Raw genomic sequence first — 16326 nt, forward strand, 5'->3', positions numbered from 1 at the left:
AAGATATAAGTAAATAAATGCTGCAGACATCTGGTTAACGATGTCCAATGAAGGCTCATGTTTCTCCTTGAAACCAACCATAATAAAGAGAAAGAAAATTCCAGCCGGACACAGTGGTTCACACCTGTAATCCTACCACTTTGGGAGGCTGACATGGGTGGATCACCTGAGGTCAGGAGTTCAAGACCAGCCTGGCCAACATGGCAAAATGAAGTCTCCACTAAAAATACAAAAATTAGTTAGGCATAGTGGCGGGTGCCTGTAATCCCAGCTACTTGGGAGGCTGAGGCAGGAGAATCACTTGAATCTGGGATACGAAAGTTGAAGTGAGCTGAGATCGCACCACTGCACTCCAGCCTGTGAGACAAGAGCGAAACTCCTTCTCAAAAAAAAAAAAAGAAGATTCCAACTTAACAGAAAGAAAAACACCCACACTCAAACATTAAAGAGGTATTTAATTAAGAAAAATCTCTAGAAAATTAGCAGGGCATGGTGGCATAGGACTGTAGTCCCTGCTACTAGAGAGGCTGAGGTAGGAGGATGCTTCAGCCCAGGAGTTTGAGGCTACAGTTAGCTATGATCACACCACTGCACTCCAGCCTGGGTAACGTAGTGAGACTCTTTCCCTAAAGATAAAAAAAAAGAAAAAAGAAAAATATCTAATTTCAAAAAACACAACAATATTTCTACTTAACAGGATTTATAGTAAAATATTATAATATGTCCATACTATGGATCATAAAATAATCAGAAACAGTAAGGAAGATTTACCTGTACCGATATGTGAAGATGTTCAAGACTCCAAGAAAAAAAAACAAGCCTTGGAAGAGGCAGGGGAGGCTGCACATGGTGACTCACTCCTGTAATCCCAGCACTTTGGGAGGCTGAGGTGGACAGATCACTTGAGACCAGGAGTTCAAGACCAGCCTGGGCAACATAGTGAAACCCTGTCTCTACTAAAAATACATAAATTAGATGGGCATGGTGGCGCATACTGGTAATCTCAGCTATTTGAGTGGCTAAGACATGAGAATCACTTGAACCCAGGAGGTGGAGGTTACAGTGAGCCAAGATCGTGCCATTGCACTCCAGCCTGGATGACAGAGTGAGCCACTGTCTCAAAAACAAAAACAAACAAACAAACAAAAGAGGCAGTGTACAATACTATTCAGAGTTAAAAAAAAAATTTTTTTTTACTCCTGTGTGTCTGTTAGGTTCAACCACAAGAACCTGCTGTTTCTGTAGCTCTAAATTAGCTGAATATCTGCGATTTCTTTTTTTTTTTTTTTTTTTTGAGATGGAGTCTCGCTATTTCGCCCAGGCTGGAGTGCAGTGGCGCATCTCGGCTCACTGCAAGCTCCACCTCCCAGGTTCACGCCATTCTCCTGCCTCAGCCTCCCGAGTAGCTGGGACTACAGGCACCCGCCACCATGCCTGGCTAATTTTTTGTATTTTTTTTAGGAGGGACAGGGTTTCACCATGTTAGCTAGGATGGTCTCGATCTCCTGACCTCGTGATCCTCCTGCCTCAGCCTCCCAAAGTGCTGGGATTACAGGCGTGAGCCACCACGCCAGGCCAAATATCTGCAATTTCATACAGTTCAACCTATAGGAGAAAAAAGCCTGAAAATACATACCAACTGCAAATAGCTAGGGTGGTGTTTTAAGGCGCAGGGTGGTTTGCAATAACTGAAATAACAGATTTAGTGAGGGAGGCAAAGAGGAATTTCACTCTTGAACTGTTTGAATTTTTAACGTTAAGCACCTATTACACTTCATAACATTACAAACAGTAAGGTTTTTTTAACAATAAACTTTAGCAGTAAACAGCAAATTAAAACATACCTCCCAACTCCTGCTGCAGCCCTTGAGCCTGTCGAATAAGGAACTTGATAGGAATCTGGTCCATTAAAGAAGAAGAGTATGATTTGGGCTTTCTTTGCATGGCAGCTATCAAAGATAAAAAGTGTAAAATAAATAAAATGTCCAGAAACAACAGAAATCTTAACCTTCAACCCAAATGGAAACAAAAACAAAGTCAAATTACTTTTAATGCAATTAACCTGCAAATATAGCATATAAAAGATGAAGAATCATTACGAAAACAAGTGGCTACACAGGAAGAACAAGAACATACCTGGAGCAAGATCTGGAAAATGCCCTGAAATTTAAAACTAGACAAAAGAAAATTCATAACAGGTGAGAGAAGCAATGTGCAAAAGTGCCCTACACTAAAAGAACCAACAAGTGAGTCAAGATTTTCCCAAACCTAATTGGGAGATCAAATGTGATCATGAACAGATGGCCTAGAGCTTCATGATTCCAATGCATCTTTTAAAATAAACTGTAATTTTATTTTATTTTATTTTATTTTTTGAGCCAGAGTCTCACTCTTTTTGCCCAGGCTAGAGTGCAGTGGCACAATCTCAGCTCACTACAACCTCCACCTCCTGGGTTCAAGCAATTCTCCTGCCTCAGCTTCTCAAGTAGATTGGCTGGGATTACAGGCACCTACCACCATGCCTGGCTGATTTTTGTATTTTTAGTAGAGACGGCATTTTGCAATGTTGGCCAGGCTGGTCTTGAACTCCTGACCTCAGGGGATCCAGCCTGCCTCAGCCTCCCAAAGTGTTGGGATTACAGCACTGGGCCCAGCCAATTTTTTTTTTTTTTTTTTTTTTTTTTTTTTGAGACAGAGTCTCACTCTGTCACCAGGCTGGAGTGCAGTGGCGTGATCTTGGCTCACTGCAACCTCCGCCTCCCAGATTCAAGCGATTCTCCTGCCTCAGCCTCCCGAGTAGCTGGGATTACAGACGCCCACCAACATGCCCATCTAATTTTTTGTATTTTTAGTAGAGATGGGGTTTCACTGTGTAAGCCAGGATGGTCTTGATCTCCTGACTTCGTGATCTACCTGCCTGGGCCTCCCAAAGTGCTGAGATTACAGGCGTGAGCCACAGTGGATTTTATCAAATTATATACAATAGTGGTGATTGACTCTTTTTTTTTTCCCCCTGAGAGGAGTCACTGTCACCCAGGCTGGTGTGCAGTGGTTCAATCTTGGCTCACTGCAACCTCTGCCTCCTGGGTTTAAGCAATTCTTGTGCCGCAGCCTCCCAAGTAGCTGGGACTACAGGTGCCCGCCACCATGCCCAGATGTTTGTATTTTTAGTAGAGAAGGGGTTTCGCTATGTTGGCCAGGCTGGTCTCGAACTCCTGACTTCAGGTGATCCACCAGCCTCGGCATCCCAAAGTGCATACCTGGCCTCTTTTTAAATTAAGTTAGGCAATATGAATTTGACTTCCTTCTCTCACAACTCCTACCTTCAACCAGCCAGGTCCACCCTTTTTTTTCTTCTAAGTCCATTTTAATTTCCGTACTTTTGCTGCTATCCTAATTCAGTGCCTACTCACCCTTTGTTTATATCTTCTATGGTCCACTTTCCCTGCCTCCAATTTAATCCATCCTTCACCCTACGGCCATCGTCTTCTTATTTAAATACAGATTTGGCCACCTTCAGTGAATCCTCAGATCACAGAGAGTAAAGGTCCTTGCCAGTCAACACTATCTTTCTCTGTCTCATCTCTACCATATTGTATATGCCTGGCACACAAAACTCATTCCAAGGTACTTCCCTTTACACCACAGGAATATATGAGAATCTCAATCAGGGTGTTTGTAGTTTGACAAATGATATACAATATGTTTATTCTCTTATAAACCACAAACAGTAAAGCTCAACCATTTTTCTCTTATTAAGGACAAGAAGTATATAAGTGCAAGTGTTAGAATAAAGGTTGAGAATCACTCTCTATATAGACCACATATATTATCATATACTCTTATTTAGATACAATCTCCCCTTTAAGTTAACAAATTAGCATAGTTTTCCATACCAATCTTTTATGAATTAAGAAAAAATCAGAAGGCAGTTAAAACAATAGTTATAGGATCCAGAAGTAGTCAAATCCTGGTTCCAATACTTACTACTATACTTAACACTAACTTAGGGAAGTTACCTAACTTCCTTGTGCCTCAGTGTTCTCCCTTGTAAAATAAACATAACCACCACCTATCTCATAGAACTGTTATGAGGGTTTACATGAGTTAACTATAAGACTAAACTAAGGCCAGGCAAAGTGGCTCACACCTGTAATCCAGCACTTTGGGAGGCCAAGGTGGGTGGATGACTTGAGGTCAGGAGTTTGAGGCCAGCCTCACCAACATGGTAAAACTCTATCTCTACTAAAAATACAAAATTCAGTGGGGCATGGTAGCGGGTGCCTGTAATCCCAGCTACTTGGGAGTCCAAGGCAGGAGGATCACTGGAACCCGGGAGGCAGAGGTTGCAGTGGGCTGACATCGCGCCACTGCACTCCAACCTGGGCAACACAGCAAGCCTCTGTCCCAAAAAAAAAAAAGACTAAACTGTATGTGTACAATTAAAAAGCAGAAATTATTTCAGGTTTTTAGATAGGAAGACTTAATACTGCAAAGAAGTAAATTCTCTCCAAATTAATCTGTAAGTTTAACATAATTCTTATCAAAATTCCAATATAATTTTCATTTGTGAAATGTAATAAAATTATTATAAAGTTCACAGAAAAGATTAAATATGTGAGAATATACAGAAATTCCAAACAAGAACTGTAGCAGTCAAAGGCACAGAAAATGTCAAACATAAAAAAGAAAATCCAGGCCAGGCATGGTGGCTCACACCTGTAATCCCAGCACTTGGAGAGGCTGAGGTGTATGGATCACTTGAGGTCTGGAGTTCGAGACCAGCCTGGCCGGCACAATGAAACCCCATCTCCACTACAAATACAAAAATTAGCCAGGCATGGTGGCATGCACCTGTAATCCCAGCTACTCGGGAGGCTGAAGCAGAAGACTTGTTTGAACCCGAGAGGTGCAGGTTGCAGTGAGCCAAGATCACACCACTGCATTCCAGCCTGGGTGACAGAGTGAGACTTTTGTCTCAAAAAAAAAAAAGAAAAACAAATTAAAAACTACACACAAAGGTCAGGAGGATCACTCACACCTGTAATCCCAGCACTTTGGGAGGCCAAGCGAGGAGGACTGCTTGAGCCCAGGAGTTTGAGACCAGCCTGGCAACATGGCAAATCCCATCTCTACAAAAAATTTAAAAAATTAGCCGGGTGTGGTAGTGTCCACCTGTGGTCCCAGCTACATGGGAGGCTGAGGCAGGAATCCCTTGAGCCCCAGAGATCAAGGCTACACTGAGCCATGTTCATGCCACTGCTCTCCAGCCTGGGTGACAGAGTGAGACCCTGTCTCGAAAAACAAACAGATGAAATGAAATGAACTATACACATGTAGAAAGTCTAACCACAGGTAAACCTTTTCAAATACAGGAAAAAATACCACTTTACACTGATATCATGTATGCTAAATCTGACCTTCTGATATCATGTGAAGTAACTTAAGTTTCAAAGCCCATTTCAGTGACATTCTCTGTGTGCATGTGCGTGTGTGTGTAGAGATAGGCATCTTGCTGTTTCCCAGGCTAGTGTCAAACTCTGAGCACAAATGACCATCCCATTTCAGCCTCCCAAAGTACCAAAGCACTGAGATTACAGGGAATGAGCTACCATGCCCAGCCCAATGTTAACAGCAAAACGAAACCCTTCTATTTTTTTTTTTTTTTTTGGAGACAGAGTCTCACTCTGTCCACCAGGCTGGAGTGCAACGGCATAATCTCGGTTCACTGCAACTTCCGCATCTGGGTTCAAGCAATTCTCCTGCCTCAACTTCCTGAGTAGCTGGGATTACAGGCATGAGCCACCATGCCTGGCTAATTTTTGTATTTTTTGTAGAGATGGGGTTCCGCCATGTTGACCAGACTGGACTCGAACTCCTGACCTCAGGTGATCTGCTCACCTCGGCCTCCCAAAGTGCTAGGATTACAGGTGTAAGCCACCTCACCTGGCCTTTTCTATTGTTTTTGATTAGGTTGTTACTATTCATACTAACAGAAGGAAGACCAGGCAAAGACTCAAATCAAGAGAAAAAAATTCAGTTACAGCTCCATCGCGTGTATCTTTTAAATTTATATTTAGTGAACAAGACCTATACAACTGTTAAAATACAGGCAACTCTGTTATCTATTCATTTAGCCTCCTATAAGGAGGACTGGGCCATAAATTATGGTTACGTACCCCAACATGTATGATTTATGTATCAAGTATACAATGCCCACATTGCAAAGATTATAAAGTGATACTAGAGTCTGTTAGAATATTGCCCTTCTTTTATCAAAAAACAGTCTGGAAAGTAACAAAATGCAAGCTAATAAAATAAACTACCACTAGAACCATTCCTCTATGTATAACTTACCTAAAGTCTTTGTGTTTGCTAGAAGAGCCTCCTCATAAGACAGTATATAGTAGAGCACCAAAAGCTGTGCTGTGATACTGAAACGCTGATTAAGGCGGATGTTGTCACCCTGGAGGAAATATTACGAATACTCTGAAATACTTTGAATTTCATGAGTGATTTTTTTTTTCTTGATAGTAAAAGAATCAAAATAGGTTATTCAGCATTGCTGCTCCTAACTCATGTAAAAGAGGAGAAATGTTGCTGTGTGTATATTAAACTCAAAAAAACAACAAGAAATCTGAGATGGCATGAGATGAAAGGCAACATACTTAAGTGGTCTTTAAGATAAGACAAAGAAAAGACTTCAGCTACTACTCAATAGCAAACCCATCAGGCTGCTTCTGAAAGACAGGAGTCCCAAGTATTATATGAAATTACCATGAAGAAAGTAACTCCTAAATAAGACATTGTATACTTAATTATATTTGTGAAAAATGCAACTGTTTTTCCCTTCTAACAAACTAAGGAAAAAATACTTTAATCAAATTTTCCCTACATGAGCCAGGAGCGGTGGCTCATGCCTGTAATCCCAGCACTTTGGGAGGCCGAAGCAGGCGGATCACCTGAGATGAGGAGTTGGAGATCAGCCTGGCCAACATAGTAAAACCCTGTCTCTACTAAAAACAAAAATTAGCCAGGCGTGGTGGCAGGTGCCTATAATCCCAGCTACTCAAGAGGCTAAGGCATGAGAATCACTTGAACCAAGGAGGCAGTTTACAGTGAGCTGAGATCGTGCCACTGCACTCCAGTCTGGGCAACAGAGTGAGACTCTGTCTCAAAAACAAAACAAAACAAAACAAAACAAAGTTCTCGCTAAATGTATGTAGGTATATCTTAGATTCCCAGGATGCTAAACAAACCTACATTGAATATCTTGAAATCCCACACAGTATTTGATCAAACACACAATCTCCAGGGCACCCTTTAGATTTTAAAGTGAAACTTCAAAAACAAAAAAAAAAATTATTGGCCGGGCGCAGTGGCTCACACCTGTAATCCCAGCACTTTGGGAGGCCAAGGCGGGAGGATCACTTGAGGTCAGGAGTTCAAGACCAGCCTGGACAATGTGATGAAATCCCATCTTTACTAAAAATACAAAAATTAGCCAGTTGTGGTGGCACATGCCTGCAGTCCCAGCTACTCAGGAGGCTGAAGCAGAAGAATCATTTGAACCCAGGAAGCGGAGGTTGTAGTGAGCTGAGATTGCCCATTGCACTCCAGCCTGGGTGTCACAGTGAGACTCCAGTCTCAAAAAAAAAAAAAGCCAGGCACAGTGCCTCACACCTGTAATCCCAGCACTTTGGGAGGCTGAGGCAGGTAGATCACCTGAGGTCAGGAGTTCAAGACCACCCTGGACAACATGGTGAAACCCTGTCTCTACTAAAAATACAAAACATTATCCGGGCATTGTAGCAGGCGCCTGTAATCCCAGCTACTCAGGAGGGTGAGACAGGAGAATCACTTGAACCCGGGAGGCGGAGGTTGCAGGGAGGCGGAGGTTGCAGTTAGCCAAGATCGTGCCATTGCACTCCAGCCTGGGCAAGAAGAGTGAAACTCCATCTCCAAAAAAAAAAATTCTCACACAAGTGCCTGTTTAGCAAACTAGTTGGAACTAATACCATTCTTTTAATTTTTACAGGTGATCTAAGGAAATTTAATCTAATTTTAAATTCAGAACTACCTAAAAGTCCTCTGATAGGAAAATAAAAATATGGGATAAGTAAGAAGAACTAAAAGAAAAATAAGTTAATAGATATAAAGAACAACGATATTACCCCAGTGACTCCTTGGAAAATATTGAGTATCTCCTGTTCTGTGACTGGCTGATTTGTGGCTTCTGGATTAGATTTCGATGCAGGAGTAAGTATAGAATTTATGTACACATCAATCAAAGGAAGTAATTGAGGATGAAGTGGAGTAGAGGTCTCACACAGCTGTCTGTAAATCCAATCCTAAGAAAGAATGTTATAGACACTGAATTGTGGCAAAAAGAAAAATCAAGCAAAATTATAAAAGTACATACAGTTTTATATGAATTATGAATCAGTAAAATTCACTATTAACTTTTGGCAGTTCCAAATATATTATCTAGTATCATAACTATCTTTGATTTTATTTTTATTTTTATTTTTTTTTTTTTTTTTTGAGACGGAGTCTCGCTCTGTCGCCCAGGCTGGAGTGCAGTGGCCGGATCTCAGCTCACTGCAAGCTCCGCCTCCCGGGTTTATGCCATTCTCCTGCCTCAGCCTCCCGAGTAGCTGGGACTACAGGCGCCCGCCACCTCGCCCGGCTAGTTTTTTGTATTTTTTAGTAGAGACGGGGTTTCACCGTGTTAGCCAGGATGGTCTCGATCTCCTGACCTCGTGATCCGCCCGTCTCGGCCTCCCAAAGTGCTGGGATTACAGGCTTGAGCCACCGCGCCCGGCCTTATCTTTGATTTTAAAATATGAACTACCTTTATATCTGTATCATCTTAGGTGCACCGTCCACTGGAAGCTTTTGGGTTTAATCTATTAGTTTTTAAGTAGTGGGAAAAATATTTTAAGTCCCTACCATATCTGTATTTAGAGCACTATGTGTGTCGTCATGGGAGAGCTCACATTAGATACGAATTTGGAGAGAGAGAGATAGGTCCTTCACAGCAAACTCTCAGATAGACTAAGAAAGTGTCTCTGACAAGCACTTACAGGAGACTATCACTTAACTATTGTTGGATGGAGGACATGTAAAATGTTGGGTGTGCATTTGAACTCTTAATTCTTAGCTATTTTACTTGCTAAAAATATAAAGCAGCAGAAGATACAATCTAGCTGGAAAATAATTTCACTAAATCACAAAAAACAAGGGACAATTAAAAGTGATATATCATGCATATATTATTCACTGTTCTTTGTAAATAAAAGAGCCTCTGAAAAAGTTTCAGATTACTTTACCTCCTGGGTCTCAACCTTCTCTTTAGAGGGCCTTTTAACTGTTAGATATAGCCAACTAACACAAATCAAAACATATCGAAATCATAAGTTAGGTGTGAGGTGTCCTTGTGGCAAGTCGACAAATACTAGTCATGGCAACTTCCCCAATTTGTAAAACAAAACCAGGCCCACTGCAGTGGCTCACACCTGTAATCCCATTTCGGGAGGCCAAAGTAGGAGAATTGCCTAAGACCAGGAGTTCAAGACCAGACCAGCCTGGGCAACATAGCGAGACCCTATCTCTACAAAAAAAGCTTTTTAAAGCCGGGTGTGAGACCAGGCACAGTGGCTCATGCCTGTAATCCCAGCACTGTGGGAGGCCAAGGTGGGTGGATCACCTGATGTCAGGAGTCTGAGACAAGCCTGGTCAACATGGTGAAACCCTGTGTCCACTAAAAATTTAAAAAAAAAAAAAAATTAGCCAGGCGTGGTGGCAGGAGCCTATAATACCAGCTACTCAGAGGCAGAGGCAGGGGGAGTCACTTGAACCCGGGAGGCGGAGGTTGCAGTGAGCCAAGATAGCACCACTGCACTCCAGCTTGGGTGACAGAGTGAGACTCTGTCTCAAAAAAAAACAAAAAGCCAGGAGTGGTGGCTCATACCCATAGTCCCAGCCACTTAGGAGGCTGTGGCAGGAGGAGTGCTTGAGCCCAGGAATTTGAAGTTACAGTGAGCTATGACAGCCTGGGTGACAGAGTGAGACCTCTCTTTAAAAAAAATAATAAATAAATTAGAAAATGGAAGTTTCAAAGTTTTAATGAAATAGCCACGTGCCACTATTGAGAACTTAAATGGAGTATTATGCATTTTGAAAATAATCTTACATTGTTTTAAAAATCTGAAATTACTGTATTATAATTATATAATTATAATTACTATACTTAATTACTATACTTATATAAATGACCAGTAACTTAATACCACACATTTCCTACACAAAACCCACAATAAAGGCCTACAAACTGAAATATAACTAACTGGGGAGAAAGCATTAATTTGGGTTGTTCTTTGAAATATAAATGTAGGCCAGGCACAGTGGCTCACACCTGTAATCCCAGCACTTTGGGAGGTTAAGACCGGCATATCACTTGAGGTCAGGAGTTCGACACCAGTCAGCCAACGCAGTGAAACCCTATCTCTACTAAAAATACAAAAATTAGCCGGGCGTGGTGGTGCACACTTGTAGTCCCAGCTACCTGGGAGGCTGAGGCAAGAGAATCGCTTTACCCAGGAGGCAGAGGTTGCAGTGAGCCAAGACTGTACCACTGCACTCCAGCCTGGGTGACTGAGCAAGACTCCATCTCAAAAGAAAAAATATATATATATAAATGTAGGGGCATGCTTTTATTTTATTTGTTTTATTTGTAGGGGCATACTTTTATTGACACTTTGTGCTTGGTAAAGGAACGGCTCCTGAGAAGCTGGTAAATACAATGAATAGGCAAAAATCCAGTAATGTTGGCACTCAGGTTGCTGGTGACAGGGACCCGAACTGCATGAGCTGTGACAACCTAAAAGGGAAAAATAGTATTAGTAATATAAAGAACTAAATATAAAATTATTTTGAAAGAGAGATAAGTAGACTGTCAACACCTAATATAAGTGTGGTCCCTAGAAATGAATGATGACAATAAATTATTACGTTTTAATTGTCTTTGAATGCTGAGGAAATGTACATTTAGGGATTTATATAATTCCCTAATTTTTTGTTTTTAAACACAGATACATACACAGTGGTGTGATAACATAAAATAAATAAATAAATAAAAATTTGAAGCATATAATCTGGGCTCAATGACTTTGAAAAAGTCACTTTATCTTCTGAATCTTTTTCACATCTACAAAACAGGACACTACCATACTGCCTCAAAGCATTGTTATGAGGGGGAAAATATTCTTTTTGGACATCATATGAACTATAAAGCACCACACAAATATATCCAGAAATATTTATTATCAATATGTCATGCATAGGCTCTAATTGTCTTTTTTTTTTTTTTGAGACGGAGTCTCACTCTGTCGCCCAGGCTGGAGTGCAGTGGCCGGATCTCAGCTCACTGCAAGCTCCACCTCCCGGGTTCACGCCATTCTCCTGCCTCAGCCCCCCGAGTAGCTGGGACTACAGGCGCCCGCCACCTCGCCCGGCTAGTTTTTTGTATTTTTTTTTTAGTAGAGACGGGGTTTCACCGTGTTAGCCAGGATGGTCTCGATCTCCTGACCTCGTGATCCACCTGTCTCGGCCTCCCAAAGTGCTGGGATTACAGGCTTGAGCCACCACGCCCGGCCTCTAATTGTCTTTTAAAGACCCTCCTCAAAGTTGTCTTCCAACTGGTTCAAATTTAAAGACAACAAATAACTTATGATTCTCCCACATGCTGTGTGACTATTTGTAATTTAGGAATATATGTGCATATGCGTGTTGAGGGAGGGAGGGATAGTAAAATATAGAAATAAAGATATTAATAGCCATAAAAAAGCAACAACTGGCTGGGCACAGTGGCTCGCGCTTGTAACCCCAGCACTCTGGGAGGCCGAGGTGGGTAGATCACCTGAGGTCAGGAGTTCAAGACCAGCCTGGCCAACATGGTGAAACCCCCATTTCTACTAAAAATACAATAATTAGCTGGGCGTGGTGGTGGACACCTGTAATCCTAGCTACTTGGGAGGCTGAGGCAGGAGAATTGCTCCAACCCAGGAGGCAGAGGTTGCAGTGAGCTATGACTGTACCACTGTATACTAGCCTGGGTGACAGAGTAAGATAAAAAAAGAAATGAAAAAAATCCTTAGGCTTATCCATGGACAAAAGTGCTAAGGCTAAAGAAGAACATGTTAAGTATAAGAAATTTAGACGCTAGCCTGTAATCCAGTTAGAAATGAATTTTACAGCCTAAAGGTTTAAATAGGTCTTCATTTTATCTTTCTCCAGACACATTAAAACAATTACCTCTTGAGATGCCCGATCATCAGCATCTAAGAGTATTCTCCTAACTATCTACTCAGTCTCCAAAAATATATACATTCAAAAGATGCTTTGCTATGTTATGACTAGTTTTAAAAGTGTATTTTAAATGAATTATTTTTAAACAAAGTTTCAGTGATGATATAAATCATCATGAGTGATTAAAAAGAAAAACGACCATATTACTTTCTTAAGGTAAGACACACAAGTTTTCTCCCAAAGAATATTGTAAAAGAAAGTTAAGTAAGCACCTAAGAATAAAAAGAAATACCTGCTCAGTAAAAATTTCCTGTGTGAAGATCGTCTTCATCCTGCTCAAGGAGCTTGGCTTAATTACAATCTAAAATTACCAAAAGAATTCCAACAGTATATAAAAATATATGAAACACAATTTATTCTAGGGAACTTATCTAAAATGGCTGTGATACACATAAATGTTCAAATGTTCAAGTACTCTGCTCTGTTTTAGAAGTGCCTTCTCAAACCCAACATTAAAGTGTTAATACTCAGAAACGGGACCAATATAAAAAGCACTTAATAAATACTGTTATTGGCATTTTCAGTCGGTTGGGGGAAACAGATTATTTACTACATGGAGCTGGGATAGCTGCCCTTCTGTGAGGACAAGAGAAACGTGTGTGTGTGTGTGTGTGTGTGTGTGTGTGTCTGCATATACACATATATACACACACATATATATGTATATATACAGATAGACACACATACACTTTTTGTACATATCACACCATACACCAAAAGAAACTCCAAGTAGATTAAATGTTTAAATGCAAAACATGACACCACCAAAAAAACTAGAAGAACATGTAAGTGACCATTTATATAAACCCAAGAAAGGAAAACATTTCTAAGCATAAGAGCAAAATAGAAACCACAAAAATAACATTTAATATACTACATAAAAATAATGATAATAATTTCCACATGGCAAAGTTAGATGGCAAAAAAGATTGGAAAAAGTCAATTATAACATATTGAACTCTCCACTTTTAAAGATACTATAAGATATGTCACTGATTTAATATTATAGCAGCTTTTCAAGAAAAAAAGTAGGAGTTGGAACACTACCACTTTCATATTACATGTCAACTATAAAATGAATCCCAATTTCAATATTGGGCAAAATATATGTCTTGAAATATATGAAGATGTATGAGGCATAATGATGTATCTTTCCTTTTGAAACAGTGAAAGAAAAAAATAAATCAAAGTCCCTACAGGAAAATTAGGATACTGAGAAGCTTTTTGCAAAAGAAATAAACCAGGCAAAAGACATAGATTTTAAATACTAAAGTATCACTAGTAATCAAAGAAATTCAAACTAGGTGATACCACTGTTCATCAACCAAATTGCAAAGATTAAAAAAAAACAGTAATGCTCAGTCATGTGAAAGTTTAGGAAAATAGGAGTTTTTACTACTGGTAACAGTTAATTAAGCTGATACAATCTTTCTAAAAGATAATATGGCAGTACTCTTGAAACACCTTAACATAACCATACCTTTTCCTTAGCAATTACCTTCTAGAAATTTATCCTAAGAATATGATCCAGCCGGGCGCGGTGGCTCAAGCCTGTAATCCCAGCACTTTGGGAGGCCGAGACGGGCGGATCACGAGGTCAGGAGATCGAGACCATCCTGGCTAACACGGTGAAACCCCGTCTCTACTAAAAAATACAAAAAACTAGCCGGGCGAGGTGGCGGGCGCCTGTAGTCCCAGCTACTCGGGAGGCTGAGGCAGGAGAATGGCGTAAACCCGGGAGGCGGAGCTTGCAGTGAGCTGAGATCCAGCCACTGCACTCCAGCCTGGGCGACAGAGCGAGACTCCATCTCAAAAAAAAAAAAAAAAAAAAAGAAAAGAAAATGATCCAACAGGTGTATGAAGAGATACATGTGAGTGCCTATGTGTGTATTTACATAAACAAGGATATTCCTCTAAGTGTTACACTGAAACTAGAAAATCTACATGGGAAATAATAAAGGACCCAGTAAGAAGATCAAACAATGGACTATAACACAATGCAGCCATTAAAAATTATACCGTATTATAATATTTATTGACATGAGTAAATGCTCATCATATATTAGTTTTTTTAAATCACCAAATATATATGTCACTTTAAAGAAAGAACAGACATCAGAATATTAATAGTAGTATACTAGGTATCTCTGAATCATGGAATTATAAGATATCTTTCCCTTTTCTGTGCTTTCCAAGGTTTTTGCATGAGTATCTATTATTTTAGTAAATAAAGGTTTCAAAATGCATTTTTTTCTAAGCACGCCTGATAAAACTTCTATTAAACAATTAAAATTACTTAAAACAATCTATTTACACTGCAACAAAATGTCCATCTTAGAAACACCTTTCTGTTTTTAGAAAGAAGTTAAAAGAAAATTACCTTCATCCCCAAAGTGGAACAGACCAAGTCAATGATAGCACTAAGCTGGTTGCTGTGAAAGTACATAGCCACCAACAATAACATCTCCCCAAAAGAAGCAGAGACGCCTGAAGTACTGTCAAAACAAAACAGGAAATATGAATTTTCCAAAGAGAGAAGAAGAAAAGCTTTCTCAACTAACTAAATCAAATTATCTTACCTCTCAAAATATGCTTCTTCTTTTATCATCCAACTTAGCCACACTACCATCAGCTGCTCCTGTTCAGGTGTACTATAAAATATACCAGAATGTCACTGGTTTAAATTAGATATTCTAGTATATGAATAAAAAGCATTCTGAAGTCATTTTTGGTAGAAATTATTTTTCCTGCCCTATTTTCAAGTATCAAGTCAAATTAATGGCTTGCTGAATTGGGCCATTAATTTTCATTGAGGTATGAAGTAATTCTAGAGCTCAAGAATGAGGACCTTTGCTTTTTTCATGGAACCCCTCTCAAAGTCTTAGTTGCTGCCTTCACAGGTTGAAAAAAGCAAGCTTCCTCACATTCCTCAGAAAACAAAGGCCCCTTGGGATTAACCTGTTAAACCAACTATACAACAGCTGATACTTATTTCATATAGAAAAAAATCTAGTGTTAACACTTAAGCATCAAAATATCACAAACTGAGTGCCAAACAGTAATAAGCAGTCCATCTTCTGGAAAAATGAAATTTAATTTATAGAAACCTTATGAGTAGATCTCAAAGTTACAGAGAAACAAATGATCACTAATCATGGAAAAAAAGGCAATCACAGGCTTACCAGATATGAAAAATGGCTATAAAAATACAATGACTTTTTTTTGAGACAATGTCTTGCTCTGTCACCCAGGCTGGAGTGCAGTGGCGCAATCACAGCTCACTATAGCCTCAACCGCCCAAGCTCAAGTGATCCTCCCACCGCAGCCTCCCAAGTAGCTGGGACTACAGGCATGCGCCAATGCATTCAGCTAGTATTTTTTATTTTTAGTAGAGGGGAGGTCTCGCTATGTTGCCCAGTCTGGTCTTGAACTCTTGAGCTCGAGTGATACTCCTGCCTAAGCCTCCCAAAGTGCTGGGATTATAGAGGCAAGCCACCATGCCTAGCCTAACAATGACTTTTTAAAAGGAATTCCTAAATTTTGAGATGGAGTTTCACTCTTGTTGCTCAGGCTGGAGTGCAGTGGTGCAATCTCAGCTCACTGCAACCTCCGCCTCCCAGGTTCAAGCAATCCTCCTGCCTCAGTCTCCCGAGTAGCTGGGATTACAGGCGTCTGCCATCACATCTGGCTAATTTTTGTATTTTTAGTAGAGATGGGGTTTCACCCTGTTGGCCAGGTTGGTCTCGAACTCCTGACTTCAGATGATCCACCCGCCTTGGCCTCCCAAAGTGCTGGGAAAACAGGCCTGAGCTGCCGCACCCAGTCTAAATTTAATTGATAAGTACAAGTTGACATTGACTTCTGAAAAATTTTTCACCAATCTCTTTCTACTTCAGTGCAGTAAAAATAGATGCAACAAAAAGCAAAAGAAAAGTATGCTGCTTCTATTACCAAAAG

General features: G+C 40.3%; 1 protein-coding gene across 3 annotated transcripts in view; it reads right to left on the reverse strand.

The window, feature by feature from the left end:
* INTS2 (integrator complex subunit 2) overlaps positions 1 to 16326 on the reverse strand; it is a 64044-nt gene that overhangs the window by 18805 nt on the left and 28913 nt on the right. For all 3 annotated transcript variants that reach the window (XM_021929116.2, XM_031657490.1, XM_021929117.2), the window contains exons 10-16: positions 14949 to 15020; positions 14750 to 14864; positions 12602 to 12670; positions 10748 to 10882; positions 8175 to 8351; positions 6358 to 6466; positions 1845 to 1949 (exon numbers count right to left, since the gene is read on the reverse strand). In XM_021929116.2, the coding sequence (XP_021784808.1) occupies positions 1845 to 1949; positions 6358 to 6466; positions 8175 to 8351; positions 10748 to 10882; positions 12602 to 12670; positions 14750 to 14864; positions 14949 to 15020 (782 nt within the window). The remainder of the gene's footprint in view (positions 1 to 1844; positions 1950 to 6357; positions 6467 to 8174; positions 8352 to 10747; positions 10883 to 12601; positions 12671 to 14749; positions 14865 to 14948; positions 15021 to 16326) is intronic.

Source organism: Papio anubis, chromosome 17 (genome assembly GCF_008728515.1).
Source record: "Papio anubis isolate 15944 chromosome 17, Panubis1.0, whole genome shotgun sequence".
Lineage (NCBI taxonomy): Eukaryota > Metazoa > Chordata > Mammalia > Primates > Cercopithecidae > Papio > Papio anubis.